The 19,280-nt window shown below is 39.5% G+C and overlaps 1 protein-coding gene across 5 annotated transcripts in view; it reads left to right on the forward strand.

Annotated features, from left to right (window-relative positions):
- Positions 1–19,280, forward strand: part of hdac9b (histone deacetylase 9b) — a 40,336-nt gene that overhangs the window by 4,137 nt on the left and 16,919 nt on the right. Inside the window, exon 1 of one of the 5 annotated variants that reach the window (XM_078253146.1) lies at positions 13,263–13,828. The exons of 2 other annotated variants lie outside the window; for them this stretch is intronic. In XM_078253146.1, coding sequence (XP_078109272.1) covers positions 13,720–13,828 — 109 coding nt within the window. In that variant the 5' untranslated portion in view covers positions 13,263–13,719. Of the gene's footprint in view, positions 1–13,262; positions 13,829–14,078; positions 14,164–19,280 lie in introns of those variants that run through there. 2 more of the 5 variants (XM_078253147.1, XM_078253149.1) reach the window with 2 other exon arrangements.

Here is a 19,280-nt window from a genome sequence, read left to right on the forward strand (position 1 = left end):
TTAGACTATTTATAGCTCTGTCGTCATATCGCATCCCGCATGTTCTCCAATCTGAACAATACACGTCAAATCCTCAACCCTGTCCTCAAGGTAGATAAATAACGTTTCTACTTACTGTATGTTTAAGTCTAATTTGAGTTTAACAAATTCGACGTGATATGTATGCAAATACATTGTGTTTCAAAAATATGCAGTGGGTAAACTGGTGTTTAAGCTAAGAATGAGTATTACTAGCTAACTTTAGTGTTTTAACGTTAAGTTATGAGTTATTTGAAGTTATATTACCGCTAAATTGTGTTTATAAAATGACAGTTAGCCTACAGCCTAAACAGTGAAAGCAAATAATTAATCTATACGTTCTTAGCTAGAAAACAGTTTGCTAACACTTAACGTAGGTCGGCGCATTAATATTTGAATTAACGACGTTGCCGATTGGTTCTGCGGTCACAGGTGGTTGTTTTGTAAACGATTTCTATTGTGAGTCCGCCAATAAAAGTGGACCGGGAACTGCCTGTCTTATAACAAAGCCCGTCTACCTTATTAGAAATGATTTGCTGATAACCTAACACGCTGCGACATTCTCCACTCAACCACAGAAATGGAAGCGTTTTTTGCTAAACTACTGACTATTTCTAACATACGTAGTGCAGACTGTCATCTATAAATAGACTTTCTTACGAATGTATATGATCGCATCAAACGTGGTTGACGTGTGAAAGTCCTTCATTAAAAAAAACTCGTTAATCACTCTTTGTCATGACTTGATTTCACTAATATTTTTAATATAGCTATTACATAAGTTATATTACACTAAATAGGAAATAACAATCAATTGGGATTGTGAGCAGGTTGATACATTTGAACAACTATGAGTCCACTAATTATGACTATAAATACTCAATAAGCACAATTCCATCCTTATACAATTCTCATAGGTGCTTTATATTACAGTATATCCAGTGGTAGAAGTATTCAGATCATTTAGCATTCATATTGTAAGTACTCCTACAAGCAAAAGTCCTGCATTCAAAAGTTTAATCAAGTAAAAGTACAGTTAATTAAGTGATGTACTTCAAGTACCAGAAGTAAATATTGTCATAATGTAAAATGACTACTTGTGTACTATTATTATTATTATTATTATTATTATTATTATTATTATTATTAGTAGTAGTAGTAGTAGTAGTAGTAGTAGTATGCTATTAGATCATTATTATGATGCATGACATGTAGGCAGTACTTTATTGTTTTAATTGGTCAATGTGGAGCTAATTGTAATTGCTTTATACCTTGTTGGGTAGTTTAATCTCTTTGTACATACTTTTGCTTTTTTCAGTATATTGTTTTTCTATTTTAATATACTTGCACTATACACAGTCTATGGAGAGACGCACTTAACAGCAGCATACTGTACTATGTACATTTATGTATGTGACAGAACTGCAAGCTGATGAAGACATGAACATGCTTGGGTAAAGCCAAAAGTAAGGAGCTTATTCATTTCTTAAGTATCTTTTTAGGTGCCAGTAATTACAGGTAATTGACAGTGTAGCTGTTGTAATGAAGTTGATATTATAAAGTTAGTTTGGTTCTCAGTTGTTTTGCTGGACACAGTGACACTCCAATAAAACCCTTTAGCAGATGTGTTACATTTGAAATGGCTCTTGTATAATGGCTTTGGTCACTAATGGGTCTTTCCACAGATGTTATATGGTGACAGCATTTCAATCTTCGCTGAGCCAGGTAATAGGAAAACACAAGAACCACAGACGCTCCAGTGTACACATGACATTTTCACTTAGACAGCAACACAAGAAAAACACTGCTCATTCTTGACTGTCAAGAAAGCCTTTCAAAGCCACTCCAAATGGCCCTTCAGCTGTCTTTCCATGTCAGAATATTTATAATATTTTTACATTGGACTTTTTCTTGGCAGGTTAATGCTCACAGATGTCTGCACTGCTCAGATGGCTTGAGGGGGCAGGTACCATCTGAGCTGTGTCAGGGAGAGAAAGTCATTTTAACAGCACCTTACACTTAGCTTAACACATAATTTCATAGTACCAATGAATGTGTTAATGAGACAAAATGTTTTCGATAGAACAAATCTTGGACGGCATCTGTGAATTATTCACTGGACCTGATGAGTTGGCATGTTTAGCTGTACAATTGGCAAACGGTATTCACAGAAGCAGCATGTTGCATGTGACATTCCTGCTGTGTAATACATGTTATAGTGGATTATTATTGGCGTAAAGTTGGCATCTGGCAGATTTGTCCCTGTAAAATATTCTATAGACTCCGAATAATCAGTAGAATCATAATCAGTCAGCTACTAGCAGAGATGACATAAGAAGTGAGAGTGAGCTTGTGTTTTAAAGTGGAGAGAATACATTGCCTTTTTGTTTTTTTTCCCTCACAACTAAAGTGATGGAAGCGATGAATTATGGTTTGTCACTGTGGATTTATTTCCTGGGTTTGTGTGCCATCCTTGACTGACCGTGACAGTGTAAAGGCAGCCTTAATGTCACGCAGCAGAAATTGCAGTTCCAATTGAGAGAAAGAATGCTGTCTTGTTTTGTGCCGGCTGACGTAAAGTATGACATAACAGAATGATTAATGTCGTCTGCCTCAAATGGGCACAAAGGAATTGTAGGAAAAACACAATTGTAAGCCTGTGTGTATACATGTGTGTGGGTGTGTACAGTGCAAGGGTTTCTGTGTACAGGTATGCCAGTGTAACAAAATGTAAAACATACATAGATAATGACAGTCTTATGGTAGAATAGCAACTACATTAGGATGAGTTGCTCTGTGAAAGAGCCAGTAGTATACTGCTTTTCTAGCAACAGTAATATAAAGCCAGAGTCTCATGGTTTAGTATTTTTACTTCTCATGTATTGGAGTAAATGAAGTAGGGTGGTATGTTCTCATTAAGAAACCAACAACCTCCATAAATGAAATGATGTCTTCCCAAAATAAAACCGAGTTCAATTCCATTTGACGTTTATGACAGAAAATATCATAACACATTAATAGTGCATAATGAATCTTACACTGACAGGTTGGTTTTAAGACGGAGGCCTTCTATGTTTATTTGTTTATAACACTTTGAAAGGACAGCATAGCAGTGTTGCATAGCATTAGACTCAGAATATATCAATGAGTGATTATGAGTTTTAGGTGACCAGGTTATAGCTGTTATAATAATATATGTATTAAGCAGAGGACTTATTCCTTTCCAGTGCAATAATTATTATGAAGAGGTTGTGTATGTTGTACCAACTAGAACTTTACAGTTCACAGTGAATGCATGTTTTTTCATGCCATGACTTTTTTAGAACAGATTGTCTGATTTTTCTTTATAGTTTATAGTCTATATAGAGTTTGTGGAGCTCAAGATACTGTTAAACATTATGGTACATTTATAAGAATTCAAAAACTCATAATACACTACGTATGATGACATACTGTGTCTTAACAAAGCAATTACAGGTAAATATATGATGTCCAAAAGACTCATAACACCAAACACATAATGTTGTATAGCCTATTGTGTTAGTTTCTGATACAGTTAGGATATCTAGCCTAATTGTAATGTTCTCATGTTGCATACAGAAAGGCAATGAGCATGGAGCTTTGCAAAGTACTGAGTTTTAGGTATTAGGCTATGTCTTTGTGATGCCATTATAGGTAAAAATATGTACGTTAGCGCTTGCAATTCTGTCATTATCCACATATTTCTTGGGAGGGGGCAATTTGTGTAATTCTGAATGATCCAAAAGACATAAAAACAGCTTTGATAATTAGTACCCTGCATCTGGTGCCAGTCTGCATAATGTGTTCTTTAGCTGGATTTCTCACATGGAAATAAGCTCACATTCTATCTAACCCTTGCCCATCATTTCACTTGAAAAATGACAGATGAATAATAATTATTTAAATTCACCTTTGGTTGCAATCACAGAAATACTTCCAAAATTCTTAAAAACACACATTAAGAAGTGAGATTTGTTTCTTAAACATACACCTCTTATGATATGTTTATTTGTGTTGTCCAGGATCTATTATTGGCTCTGGCTGTAAGTGTTTTCTGTTCCATAACAAGTTGAATCCCCAACATGGCATTAGGTTACCAGGCAACAGTGTACACTCCGCTGCTTGGTTATAATTTTCTTTGTATAGTTATGATGCTTAATAGTAAGTGACTACATGGCAGTCTGCCAAAATTAACCATTGTTAGCAGAACCCGAGAGCCTGATGTATGTCAGGAGGCGTAGAGGCAAGCAGTCTATATTTGGCTGTTATGTTCTCTTCAAAGAGACCAGTTTTAGGTCTGGACTTGACATTTCTCTTAGACTGGAAAAAAATGGGTTTGGGTCTGTGGTTTGGGTCAGTGAGTTTTTGCAGGAGGAGGGGTGTTGTTGATGCCCAGAGGAAGGTGCTGGTCTCTGTTCTGTGGCTCATTGTTATGTTCTTATCATCTGTACAGTACAGGAAGCTTAAATGACAGGATAAAACTAGCAATTATATGTGTTGAAATACAATACTGTCTTTATTACAGAAAAGGCTTTCACGACACAGATTACTATTACTATTACTGTAATCCACACAAGATGCCCATGAAACTGAACAAATTGTCACCGCCAGGTTAAAACTTTGTACATTTTCTAAAAACTCAACATATATGTTTTTCCTCTGCTTTGAGAAAATGCTCTGACCTCATCAAAACCATAACCCTTGTAAAACTTTGTATTTTCAAGTAAAATACATTGTCAACAGCTGAAAACAAGACTGTTTTTCTTGGTTATTGAAGAGGTGACATGTTGGAGATACCAGGTTAAGACAAGGACATGGATTGTACTATAGCAGCTTGGTGTCAGTCTGTGAACATCCCAGCCAGGAGATGAGAGCCTGGTGGATCTAGCAGGGGCACAACATATTCACATGTGATGTTAGAAATCAGTCCGCTAAGATCAGTTTATCTGCCTAGAAATCATCGCTGAGCAGCTACGGACCTACTTCATGATGCTGTTTCTTATTCCACTTGAAGCCTCTAAACTCACTGATCATTTGCATTATTAGCAAACATCTTAAAATTTGTTTCCACTGCAATATAAGTAATATAACTTTATACTTTTACTTTTATGTGTGTTGTATGTGTTTTGAGGTTAGACAGAAGCATGCACAGTGCAGTCCTGGGCTTTATCTCAGTGTGTTGTCATGAAAAAGAGATGGAGAGGTTCACACCTGTGTGGCTGTACATGTAGCAGACATTGTGCAGACCATCTGAACGTAGCCCAGGTGCCACGAAACTATTCTGACTTGAATATGTTTTTGGCGGGGAGGGGGAAATCTGGCTCCTGTTGCAGCTGAGACGCAGAGCTTGGTGGGTTTAGCCTTCTGTTCTCAGTGTTGTTCATCTAGCCTCACTGTAGACCCCTGGGCTTTCTGGGGGGGGGGGACCTACCTCCATTTGTTTTCACTTCCTGTCCAAATGGAGTTGGAGAGATGAATCATTCATGTCTTTGAGAGGCCTCTTGTGTGGATGAAAAATGGGAAGATTTAAGACTCCCGCTTTGAGTATTCAAGACAGATTAATAGGCTTTTTGCTAAAGCAACATATTTATGACTCCTGTTTGCTTTTTTTATTCTTTATTTCATTCTTTAGTTGAGATTTTTCATAAAGGCGTGCTATTGTTCACTGTTGATTTTCACCTTAAATATGTTTCTTGCCTATCTACTTGTCTGCTTATCTGTGTGTCAGTGTGCCCATTGACAGGTCGCTATGGAGAGTGCCCCTGCCCTAACTCGATCCTGGTCTGTCAAATCTGCATGGTGAAATCAGTGAAGGTGATAAAGCAGCTGTGCTTCAGAGTTCTTGGTATGCCTAGCCTGACAGGCAGATTGTCACTTAACTGTCACAGGGTGGGGCTGTTTTCCTTGATGGCAGAAACAGACAAACTTCAGACGTCAGGGGCCCATTAGTTGTCACTCCATGCCATCCCATCTCCTCTGGGGCCCTGATTGCGATGCCATGCATCATGCTAAACATCTCTTTGTTGTTACCTTTCATCTGTGGGTACCTGCCACCTCTTTCAGCCCATCCTGTGAGTAATGGGACTGCAGGAGGTCATGGCCGCAACCCCTCCCCACTTGGCGTGAAATGTGCAGAACAAACGGATCCAGGAATTACACAGAGATTGGACACACTGACTGGATATCTAAGAGCAGAGCCCTCGTAGAGGTCTCTGTGGCCAGATAGGTGTGAAAGGTTTACCAGCCCATCTGTTACCAAAACAGAAGAGCATTCTTTAAATTCTCCCTTTTAGCTTTGAGTGGCATTATCTCAGCCAAGCTGCTGACAAAATGTAAGGTTTCCAAAAAGCGAGGCTACTATTTAGACTAGGAAATTGATAGTAAGGAAGGAAGGAAGTTTTACTCATGAATAACATCAATGAATGGAATATTTTATCAGTGAGCAGACCAAAATAAGAATGAAGATACTAAGGATTCTTTCTCTCATTTATGAGGTCTATTTTTCTCTTTTAAAGGTAGGAATCTCTATACTTTGTAGTTCAAAAGGAAACATCCATGTTCTGAACTTCATTTCATCTTTTCACACACAGCTTTGAGGAGATCACACAGTTGAAACCGCTTTTGTTTTTGTTCTGGTAATTTCAACATGGTTTATAAAAGAGACGGCCAAAGCTTGTTAGGCCCTGTGTTATTGAAGGGGCTTGGTTGAAAAGTCAGTTTGGTTACTGGATCTGAGATGAAAGGCAGAGGTCATGAACGCTGCAGCCACACCCAAGCACAGCATGGTGGCATTGCTATGTGGAATTGTATGCATGTGTGTGTTCGTTTGGCTGTGTATTTGTTTGCAAAGGGAGTGTTTTGATTTGTACTTCTACAGTATCTGTGCTCCTTGAAACTCTGTGCTGTCCAGTTGCTTTAGCACATTGTTCGCTGTGTGTCAGAATATTTGCCTTCTTGGTCCTAGGAGTGTGCTATGGAAAATTCAATGTAATATCTCTAGCATTTCTAGCCATTCTTGGTTTCTTCTTTTCTTGTTCCTGTTTTAATCAACCTGCAGGGTGCACTGTTGCTGAAGGATTTACCGGGCATTTTACCCCGCATGGACATTGTACCACAATTACAAGTCCTGCTGCCTTAGTTACTTCTACGCTTTCCAGTCTCAATCAAGCAGCTGAAACTCACAAATAGGAGAATTGATTGTTGATCAATAAGGAATTTGTAATATCTTCATTACAACAAACCCATGCAATGACACAAACCACAATACAACATAATTGTGTCAGTGTGATATAAAAGTGATTTGACAAATAGTGGAATAAAAATAGTGGAAAAACAGACTGAATACTTACACCACACAAGAAATGCATCAGTGATTAAAGCAACTGAAGCACTATTATTGTTTTCCCACCAAACAAACGACAGGACCACTAAACCATGCCTTTGCCTCTCAGGGGAGAAAGGAAATGGGGAGCTGTTTGAGTTGTTTAGGCACTCATAGGAATTGCAAAACTAGAACATTGTCTTTAACATATACTAGGGAGTTTGTAACATAAGCCAGCCACTGCATAAGGATATGATAGCTCATCAGGGTGAATTTGTAACTATGGTGGAAAAATGTATATGTTGCTGTAATAAAATCCAGAAACTCAAGGTCAATCTAGCAAAGCATTTAAAAATACATCTGGAGCCCCTCCAGGTTTATGCATATGGAGCAGCCCAGACATTAATATTGTAACAGAGGTGGCGGGTGCACTGTGGGACGTTTCCCGGTATGCATAGCACAAACTTAATAATCAGAGGAAGAGCTATTTGTCTGAGGTATTGTTGGGTCCCAGACCTTTGAGGGACCACAGGAGGCGAGGACTGTGACTGTGCTGTGGTCAAGTAAAGAAGTGGTGGCGTAGGTGGAAGTGGCTTGGACAATAAGCGTCAGCCCACCCTTCCCATAGTAAACTTGATTTCCTGTTGCACTTTTTTTTAGATGGACATTTAAAATCTATGAATGGAGTTTTACTTGAGACTTTAAAGGTCATTGACACCTCCAGAATTGCCGTCAAGAAGTAAGCATAAATTATAATTAAACAACTACAGTTTTCATTTTGTTATGTTGTTGGGCTATTAACATACTATGCCTAACATATTCAGGTCATTGAAGTGAGATGTGTCCCTTTAAAAGAAAATGTGGAACTTTGAAGTGAAAACTGCTTGTACTTTTTCTGTGACTGAAATAACATTGCTGGTATTTTGCCAAAGGACAAACAAGCCTGATTAAGTGTGTTTTTTTGGTAATACCAAAAATATGTATTTTGTTATTTTATTAAGATAATAGCTCTAAGGCACTTGGGAGGGATGATGCTATGATTATCCACTCATAAATGGGCTCTACCAGCAGGATATGGATTGGAAGTATGCCTCTGAACAGAGAACCTTTGTTTTTATTAATCCCTCAGGGATTTTCTAAGGTCAGCTAAACTTGGCTGGATTCCATCAAAGTCACATGTGTCTGTTTGGGCGAGTGTGTTTGTATGATACAGATGAGGCATTTGACTCCTGCAGGCATTTTAATGATGCAGGTCTAAGAGACACTGATGTAATGATTCTGCACACTGGTTAGAGGCAGACATTTTTTCTCTGAATCCTGCGTCATGTCCATTGGTTAATAGCGTGCTAAAATGCCAGCGGACATTAAGAATGATCTTTCAAAGGCTCTAATCAATGCTAAGCCTTTTGGTGTTAGAATATCGTTAGAGGATCAATAGTTGTGTGTTGCTTTGAGAGAAGGTGCTGGGCAAGGTGGACAAAGTGGAACATAAAGTGGGCTTGTCGTGATTGAATGTAGGATGGAAGTTGTACAACAACAACATGGTCAATTTGATACAAACAGTGGATCAATGGTTTCCAGCAGAGATGAGCACATTGATCAGTAAAAATACTGAGAGCTGCCCTCTGTTTCCAGTGTGCCTTTGTGCTCCATATCTATTTTTAGAAAGCCTATGGCAGCAGATGAAGGCAGGGCATCGGGCATCTATTCAAAGTTAGAAAGTAAACTGACCTCAAGGTCAGTGCACAATAAGTGGATGCTTTAAAATGGTGTTTTTGCCTTTTTTTTGGTTCAGTCTATCTCTCACATCTCAGATAGAAGGTTCACAGCAGATGAATGGACATACTTTTCTGAAATGTTTTTTTTACTTTTAAGGATTTATGTTATTTCAATTGTCTCTCAAGAGAAATGCATAAAGCTGCATGGGCTCTATCTAACTGTGGTATTAGCTGCATTGCAAAACTTTGTTGGCAATGTTTCAAGATTAAATGCCAAACATGACTGCCTTTAAATGCTTTTTGATGTTATTTGATCCAACCTGTTAAGTGCATTCTATATCACCATGAAAGTCCAACAGGAAATACCACAGGACGCCAGGCAGAGTAACCCAATAAAAACAAGAGCACCCAAATCATTAGTGGGGAAACTCGCTCACATAACACATCCAGATGTACAGGCTAATTGGATTTTGCCATCAAATCAACAGTTGTAGTGCCTTTGTGCTTTTATGAGACTGACCGCAAGGTAAAGGGAAAATGGGCTGTTTGAAGTGACAAAACTTTACCCATGGCTTTTAGCAGTTAGAATGGCTGGGCTTGGTTGCCAATAGAGCATGCTATACTCTGCATGCAGAGACTGGGGCAGGATTGTGCCATGGCCTCACTCCCTAAATTGATGTAGGAACTCTTTCACAGTTAGCAGTGACTCATCAGGGGCTGATGTCAGTAAGATGGCGAGCAGGTAATTTTCCTTCTGTACCATGGCTGCCCCTGGAGCTGTGGGGTGTCCTCTAGAGAGAAGAAACTCAGGGGGGCGGCATGGTTACGTCAGAAGTTGCTGTTAATATGCAGCCCCTCTCTTGGGAAGAACATCCCCTCTGACTGGAGAACTCAGCAACTGACAATGATTACATCCGCCACAGTCCTCCCAGGTTAGCATGATGAAACTCTGCATCCACACAGGCAGTAAGACAAGCAATAGGTAGGAAGTCAGAGAGGTGGATTAAACGAATTTGATGAAAACAGATTCTAATAAACATGTATTTGTTAAGATCGTGTAAGAGGGCTACGAGAGTGTAGAGTAGTACAATAGACAATCCCCCTCTGAGATACATGGGAGCTTTGAAGTTCAGAGAACACGGAACAACAAAACATGGCTGACTCATTCCCTCCCACACATAAATCATCTGCTATTAAGGGGAACAAAACATTTTCTAGCCGGATCAAATTAGTTATAAGGGCCAGTGTTTGTCCTCATATCTGTTGCAACACCTAAGTTCAGCTCCCTTCCTTCTCCAGTCTGCCTCCCTGCTGGGTTTCATCATGCGCAGTGTGTCACAAGGCAGCAGTGCTATGGTGATTAAGCCACAGAACTTGGGAGATGATTTGGAACTGGTACAGTAATTGTGGTTTGTGAGTAGGCTTATTTTGTAGAAAAAAACAAGTCTCCAGGTTATGACTACAGTTTCTCAAAATAGAATGGAAAGAGCTGAGGTACCATGGCGGGAAGTATCTCTTTGTTGTATTTCTTGTCCCAGTAGATAATGTATATTGGCTAAGTTGGAGTAAATAACATAATGATGATGTGTGTATGGTTGTACGTGTATGTGTATGTTTACTGACATCTCTTGCTCTTTAAAATAGGCTATAATGGCCTTTCATTTAAATTTGGAAAGTGCTCGTGGCACTTCACTGGTCTGGCCCACTTGTTCCCTCATCTCTAATATTCCCCCACTCTGTGTCAGTGCTCTGATGTCAAAACATACACACATGCGTGCATGTAGACAGACACTCACACTCACACGCACACACACACACACACACACACGCACACACACACACACACACACACACACACACAGTTTGTGTTTGATATGAGGGAGGTGACAGACAGTCGAGCCCATGCCCGGAGAGCAAAGCGGAGTGGCTCTCCAGCAGGGATGCTGACGTTCACACTTAAATGCTTTAATAGGACTAAAGTAGACAAAGGCCACCAGTGACGCAGTAGGAGTTATAATGGGCTTGCCACATTGCAGGTTTACTGGACCCTGCCTATTAGACAGAGCTATTTTCAATCCCACAATCCCTCATTAGCCTCAGGAAGCTAGGTATAAAGTAAATAAAAAGTGTAGGTTAATCTCTGCTAACATTTCCTAGTGAATGTCTCTGGGTTTTTTAAGGAGCAGTAGGTCAGGTTGACCGAGGTTTTTTAAGCTGATTATGGGAACTTTTTACAAGTGCAGAGAAATGAGTTTGATTTCTTATACTTTTGTAAGACAAAATAAAGCATGAATGATCAGGATTTAACATCAGAAAGACTGAGTTTGCAGCCTGTAGTATTTTTCACAGTAAATCACAATAGCAGGAACATTGCAAAATATGCTTTGATCTTTTAATTTAAGGACTTGGAAAAAAATCACATTGTCATGTCATAAAAATAGTGATTCAATTGCCATAATCATTATCATTCATGTGACAGACTTACTTCCTCTTTTGATCAATTATCCCTTAGCCTATGTTAAGGTCAGCCTCCAGGGTTAGAGCTTGCCTGCTCTGACAGATACTGTGACAGATGGAACTCTGGGTCTTTAGCTATCATTACCTTGAACTTGAAAGCTTGTTATCTCTCACACCATCTTATTCAACTTGACTGCCAAAACTAATTCACGACTTTAAGGAGTTTGCTAAATCTGTTGTCACTGAAGGGAGATTGGAGTAATCATTTCTTGATAGATTTGCCACAATGTTTCATGACTGTGTGTAAATACCATTCTTTCAGCTATTTTTCATTTAGATGATTAATTTAGGTTTTGAGATTAGAGAGAAGAAGCAATGAATTAAAACATGTATGATTCCTTTCATTATTTCTGTTTATGAATAATCAAGTAGCACAATATCATACATTAGCTTAAGAGTTGTTTTATGTCTGGGGGTGAGCCTGCAAGCTGTGCATTTCCTTCTTGGCTTTTTGGTTGTGCTGTGATAAAAGGATCGAGGGGTTAAATGTTTGTCCAGCTGAAACAACACAGTAAAACTCCTTCTCTGTGTCTCTGTAGCCCAGTCGTCAGAGCCCAGGACCTAAAAATAGCCGTGCTGGCTCCACGCCCCTGGCTGGGGGACAGGTCAAATTATGAAGGAAGATGAAAATTTTAAAGGCACAGGCTGCTTGGCCACAAACCCAGCCCTGCATCAGTGGTCAGATAGAACATTTGACTTGACTTTTATGGGCTGGAGTCAAATCATATTAACTACAGATCTTGGCGAGTTTGGGATGTAATATTAAATGAAGAAATCATACTGTATAACTACATGGTGCTCACAATTCAGTATTCTTGAGATTTATATTTGGACTGTAGTGTTTTGTTTGTAATTTCAAAAAAATCCCTGCTTTATACAGTATCAAGTGTGTTTCAAGGAAATGGGATGTGTACTCCTGGAGAGGTTTGTTTGACACAGTTTGAGAGGTTTATGTAATTGCGATCATGCTGTTATGGCATCTTACAGTTGGCTTCCTTGGCTAGCTGAAAGCATGCTTCCTGAGCAGCAACACTGCCCTGGATACACACTGAACCCCACACATACACTTAGCTAATGCAGCGAGGTTACACTCTGAGTCTTAAATGAACACAGTGTTCATTTGGTGTCTGGCTTGACGCAACATATTTTGTTTGTTTTTTGTCACACATGCAGATTTTTACCGAAATGCTATTGCATTTGTGTTTGTTGAAATATAACATCCTAATTCTTTGTACTATTTGTCAATACACTATTTTTTTATGTTTTGTGAATTATATAAAAGACAAACAGCCATTTTACAAAACCTTTGTCATAACATATACTCCACAGAGGTGAACTCTACATTTGCCTCTTTAAGTATGTCAAGGCAGAAATGGATCATTCAGGTACCCATGTACCTGAGAGAACAAAATGAAGACATAAATAGAGTGAGTGAGAGAGACTGGTTCAACAAATCATAAAAGAGAGAGAAAGGAATCAAGCCTCCATCTGCAGAGAGAGAGTCAGGAGACATGCCTTCTGGCAGTAGCAGAAGAAGACAGCTGTGTTTGGTGTGGTATTTTTAAACGCATCAATGCTGCTCCAATCCCCACGCCTCGCCTGACCTATTTTTAGCCAGGGCTGGCCATTGTTCTATTTCTGTCACCTGTGGGCCACGCAGTTGTTGATTCACATGCAAATGAATCTTGCTCCCTCCCTGGCTTGCATTACTGCCTCAGCGAGGTGCTCAGTGCACACTACACAGTACACGGCTTTCCTAGCAACTCAGCTTTACATTTTTCTCTGCTCAGACACTTTGCTGAGGAGAGGAAAGCCACAGACTGGAGAGGAATAGGGAAAGAGGCAGATAAGAAGAAAAAAATGCCGTACTTGGCCATCTTCTCTTAAAACTGTTAGTGTTTGAAGTGGACACAGATTGAAGCAGGCACCGGGAGAGTGGCAGCCCTGCAGAGAGAGTGTGCAGTTTGTGTTATTGCTCTACGGTGAGAGTGGTTTATCAGAGGAGGAGGCAGAGGAAGGAAGAGAGTTGCCTGTTGTCGTGGTCTCTCCCCTGAGTGGCTGAGGGGTGGCACTTGGTGACAGGAAACGCAAGGCTTGCAATGAGACCTGAGCGCTGAGTGGAGTATGCTGCAGACGATTTACGAGGGCGAGTCAAGTTTCTCCACAACAGAAGGGCGCGTTGGACACCAGCAGTTCCCCAACCAGAGCAAGATGCACAACGTGAACAACTCAGGTGATCACACAGCCCGGTGTTTCTTCTCCTTTTGAGGAATCTCAGTTTTTAGTATTCTTTTTTTTCCCCTCTTTGCATTCCAATCTCTGCCTTTCCTCTATCTCTGAATCTCTTCCTACTTATTTGCTATTTTACATCGTCCGTGCTTCTCTCACACACATTCACTCTCTCTCTCTCTCTCTCTCTCTCTCTCTCTCTCTCTCTCTCTCTCTCTCTCTCACACATATACTCTCAACTCTTTGCGCTCAGCTGGTCTCTTATTCTGTGTGAAAAGAAAACTCAAAGCTTCTCAGCACGGAAACGTGGTAGGATCAGACACTTCTTCCTGAATCAAGGTATTTGCACTTGTGATGGTAAACGCTGCTTTATATTTTAGTCTTTCTCAGTGCGATTGTTACCTTAATCTGTGTTAAAAGATGTCTTGTAAAGAGTTAAAAAGTGCTGTTTATCTTAATATATTTAACAAGCATAGAGTGTTGTTTTTCTACTAAAATGAGGATTTCCATGCTCTAGTTGCCTGAAATGAGTCTCTGTGGACATGAAAGAGATGTTGTGTTTTGTGAGCTTCCATGTCAGCATGCACTTTTCAGGGAACAGGAAAAACTGTGACAGAATTACTGAAGGGGGTTTCTGAACAACTGAAAGGTTTCTCTCAGGACATTTACCACAGGCATTGACTGTTCTATTTTTGACCTGAGAATTGATTTGAAGAGGACATGGCTGACATCAGTATGAGTAACATCTTTTCACTGACTCAAGATGAGTCACACCTTTTCCAGCATGTAGCTATTGACAAAATGTGAAAAATTGTCATTGGAAATTACTTCAGAGTTTAAGCATTGTGCTCTTTGAAAACATTGTCATGTGGGTTCCTGAGAAGCATGTGTAATGAGAAAGTGTGGATTGAGTCATGTGAGTGCTGCAGCACGAGGGGACAACATGATGTGGAGTAGTTCTAATTGTTAAATTTGCATTTAGATGTTTTACCATTACTGTTCTTATATATATATATATATATATATATATATATATATATATATATATATATATATATATATATATATATATATACTCACTATTTTTGTTGTAAAAGATAAGTCAAAAACTCAAACATAAAAAAAAACCAAGTCTGACTTCAGGCAAGCAAAATAGGTGGCTGAAAAACATCCTGAGGCAGTGGGCTAAACGTGAGGAGATTTAAAAATAAGACGGGGGATGACAGGGAGATGACACATTCCATCTCTGTCAATAGAGCAGGTTATTTCACTATCAGGCTACAGGAGCAGGGCTTTCTTCTTCTGCTTTAGCGGCCTGTGAGCCAAACAACAGATATACCGAGCACCTCAATTCGGGCCCCTTGCTTATTCTGTGGGTCAGCTATTCTTAGGTGAGTTATTTTCAGCTTATGGCATTAGCCTGCTAAGATTAGGCGTCTGTGCGTTATCATTTCATCTCGGCATGCTCCTGATATAACAGTGGTTTGGAACAGATATTTATAGAGAATTCTGTCATTTGCCGGTTTAATTTGTTCTTTCCATTTTATAGTAAATCATTTGACAGTGACTAACATTATATGTCTAAAAATGCTACTCCAGGATGCCGTTGTATGAGTATACTGGATGTCATGTGAGTGTTGTTGGTAGAGCAGACACATTCCCTTTAAAACAGACCTGGGGGTGGGTTTATTATGTCCTGTTGTCATGATTATTGTTGGAGAAGTGATTCTCAGCTAAATAGTTTATTTGTAAATTATTTTCTAAAGCAAACTTCTTGACATTTTATATGATACTCCACTTCTCTGAAAATAAAGGGCATAATCCCATTTTTATTTTGATTAGTGTCAGTAACATCAAAGTTCAGACAACGGTCCTTAGATGGGCTCTCCAACAAGGAAAACTAATTAGTTTCCCCTGAGTGCAAAATATTATGTAAAATAAATATGCAAGCTCTCTTGAATAGGGAGCTTTCAGACAATAACAATGCTGCACCTTTCAAGTCCTCTTGTCTGTATCCTGTATCCATTCAGGTTGTCTCGTCATGCGTTTTGGAAGTGTCCACCGCTTAAAAGGCTGTGCAAAATAACACAAATGAATGTGTGGTTTTGTTTCAGTATTGCTTAACAGATGCTCATTATAAAAATGGAGCAACTTATTATTTTGGTAATAGAAAGGGGAAGAGTATGTTTAACATAAAGCCCAACTGAAAATACATTTTCAGCTTTTTGCATATTTTGTTGTGTTTTATCAGTGATGCTAAAGGATGCTTTCCTCTGGTTGGTGTGTTTGGTTTGGTTTGTGGCTCAAAGTATTAAGGAAATTGACTCTTTGTGATTGATTAGGAATTTTATTGACTCTAGGATATGGTGCCAATGTGTCCACAGATGATATTGATACAAAAGTCTTGACAGAGGAATTTGCTAATGATCACATACAGTTTCCTGCCCCCCCTCCCTTTGCTTTTGCTCAGATGTATTTAGTATATGTTGTTATGTGTGTTGTTGTTTTGTGAGACGGTTAGGTATGAGGGCAGGACAATAGCCAATTGGACTCTTGGCTCCCCTTCGCGAAGAGCCCGTGGTGGTTCAGCTCAGCCCTGTTTGTTAGCAGATAGCCTGCAAGCCGCAGCTCCAGCTCAGCTGCAAGGACGAGCCTGAGTCTTAAAAATAAAGACCTGTTTCTTGCTTTAGACATGCCAGCTGCTCAAAATAACAAGGCACTTAATGAGAGATCCAGCGCCACATTGCAGTCCCCAGCATCAGCTTATTTTTGTCCTCCAACATCTTCTGTATCTCTGGTTCTATTTATACTGTCAGACAGGGAATTTAGATCAGTAACCATCTCAAGTTCACTGAATGCATGCAACATACAACATGTTCAAAGTGTAAACACGAAGTGGGCCATTATGTTTATTGCCATTTTTGTATTTCAATGATACTATATACACTTTATAAAGATGATGATCCATGGTCACATTGGGTTAAGATGCTTTCAACACCTATCCTTTATACACAGTAATATGCTCTACTGGAAAACAAATGAAGCAACAGGTCCTTCAGTACAAATGGTAAACTACACTTTAGATTGTTGCGATGTTTTGGGGTAACATTGTATGTATGCAATTATTTTTATTATATATATTTTTAAATCTGTTTATAGGAATATGATTCTTAACATTTATGATTCAAATGTTTATTCAACTTCTTGCAAATGTAACTATTGCAAAACTATAACAACAGTATTAGCATCAATACAATATTTTAGAATATTTCTGGATAAAGTTTGGCTTTCACAGTACATATGCAACATGTTCATTGTTATTAACCAAAAACACCTCTAATAAATACTTATGAATGGAAACACGTTTACTTTTGTTAAAACTCAACAGGGTCCCTTTAATAACCAGTGAAACAGTTTATCAACACTTAACACAATGTGTTCGGTTTGCTAAAGCGACACTGAAGTTTTTTTTTCTATTTTTGATCAAATCTGAATACTAAACAGACAGTACCGCTATGTGCAAACTAACTTATAAAGGTGTGAGAATAGCTGCCCCATTTATATTCAACAGGATATGTTTACAATGTTAACTCCTTTCTCATGTTAGCTAATATGGTAGCGGGGAAAGATTACATTGAAATGTCAAGGTGTTCTTTAAAACTAAAAGTCCAACATGAACCTGCACAATGACTTATTTTGATGTTTAACTACATGTATCTATGTATTTTAGACTCCTCACATAATAGTAATGTCACTGGCGATGTGTGTCTATTCTCTCTCCGGGGTGGGATGCCTGCTAATGTGGCCTGAGGCAAAAAAAGACAGCCATCCAACATCTCAAATTAAGGCTGTGATTGTCACTCTCACCACCACCAAGGCTAATGAGAGGCAGATCGGTTATAGAAAATAAACACTTTGGGGACACTGGCGGTGCGACGCTGCAGTGGGAGTGTGGTCACAGGCTATGAGTCACCCTATCCCCCCTCGGCAGGCCATCCACAGGGAGGAATTTGGGCATGGTGCAGGGTACTTGTCGCTGCCTTGTGCTAAAAACAAATTTGGGACCTGTCATTCATAAATCTCTTGTTTACCAGTGCCTAGAGACACGTCTGTGCACTTTCCACCAATCAGGAAGAACCTCACTTTACCCGGAAAAAAATATTCATATCAAGGGTCATGATCACCAATGGCGACCACTGAACCAGAAGTGGCAGGCTCTTCTTTGCGAGTGATTATTTCAAAAGTGACCCTGAAAGTTACATAAAGGCAACACTGCGCTTTTATTTTTGCCCGTGTTAAATTGAGCAGGCGGCCTCGCAACTGTGACAGTCTTTCGCACATTGTCTATATTAAGATCCTGCTCAGAAAAGCATTTATATTTAGCCCTAGTTACTGGTGATTCCGTATTCTCCTCTGCTTAAGGAGTATTTTTGTAATATAGAAACAGCAGATTTTAGTTTTGGTTAGTTTCAGGCTGTATTTGACTTAAATATGTCATCTATAAATTTGTGGCAGTAGATACGCGTGCCTGTGTCCGTGGTTGAATAAAGCACAGAGGCATATTTTCACCTTTTCAATCAGCACAGAGAATAATGTCAATCATGTAGAATGTAGGTTGTAAATTATTCATCAGGTAGAGGCTTCAGCAGAGCTTCAACAATGCCTACCTACCTTTAGGACCTTATTATGCTGCCTCAACATTGTCATTCCATCTAGCATTATTCTTGTCGACACAGTGGACAGACAGTGGACAAGAGTAGAACAGACATATGAGGCTGTTGTGGTTTCCTCAAGAGCCATTTCATACAGCCTTGGTTATCAAAGGTAGTTTACGATTTCACACTCTTACTCCTCCCCCTCCCCCTTCCCATCCTGTTAAACCACTGTCTGAGATTTTCTGATGGAAGCTCAGCTTGATGTGCTGATCAAAGTGGAGATCCTTAATGCCAGTCACAGTGAGGGTACAGAATGAAATATGAGATTAATTAAATATCTCAGTGGTGAATTCTCCCAGGCAGCAGGTGTTTTTTTGTTGCTATATTTAGGTCCATTAGGCAAAAGTAGCACTAGCACTGTCTGACTCTCTGAGCCCTTCAAAGGTTCACAGGTTCTCATCTGCCCCTGGAACGGCACCCGCTATAGAAGAGTCCTTTGTCAAGTACTTACAAGCTAAGATTAATATTCCCTGTCAGGAGAGAAGGGTCTGTTCTACAGGTGCCTGTTCTCTGCGCCTGCCGAGCCATTGCGCTCTTCTGTCATTTCATGAGAGCTGTTTTTAGAACACTGAAAGAAAAATGACAGTACGGGAGTCCCCTCTAGCTGTCTTCACTCTTTGAGCATGTTTTAAGACAAGTTGTCACTTAGCCACTGAATTGCTGCAGTGTGTGTGTGTGTGTGTGTGTGTGTGTGTGTTTGTTGGAGGGTTTTGTAATGCTTTCCCTCTGTCTCTCTGCTGG

Source organism: Sander vitreus, chromosome 6, assembly GCF_031162955.1.
Source record: "Sander vitreus isolate 19-12246 chromosome 6, sanVit1, whole genome shotgun sequence".
Taxonomy (NCBI): domain Eukaryota; kingdom Metazoa; phylum Chordata; class Actinopteri; order Perciformes; family Percidae; genus Sander; species Sander vitreus.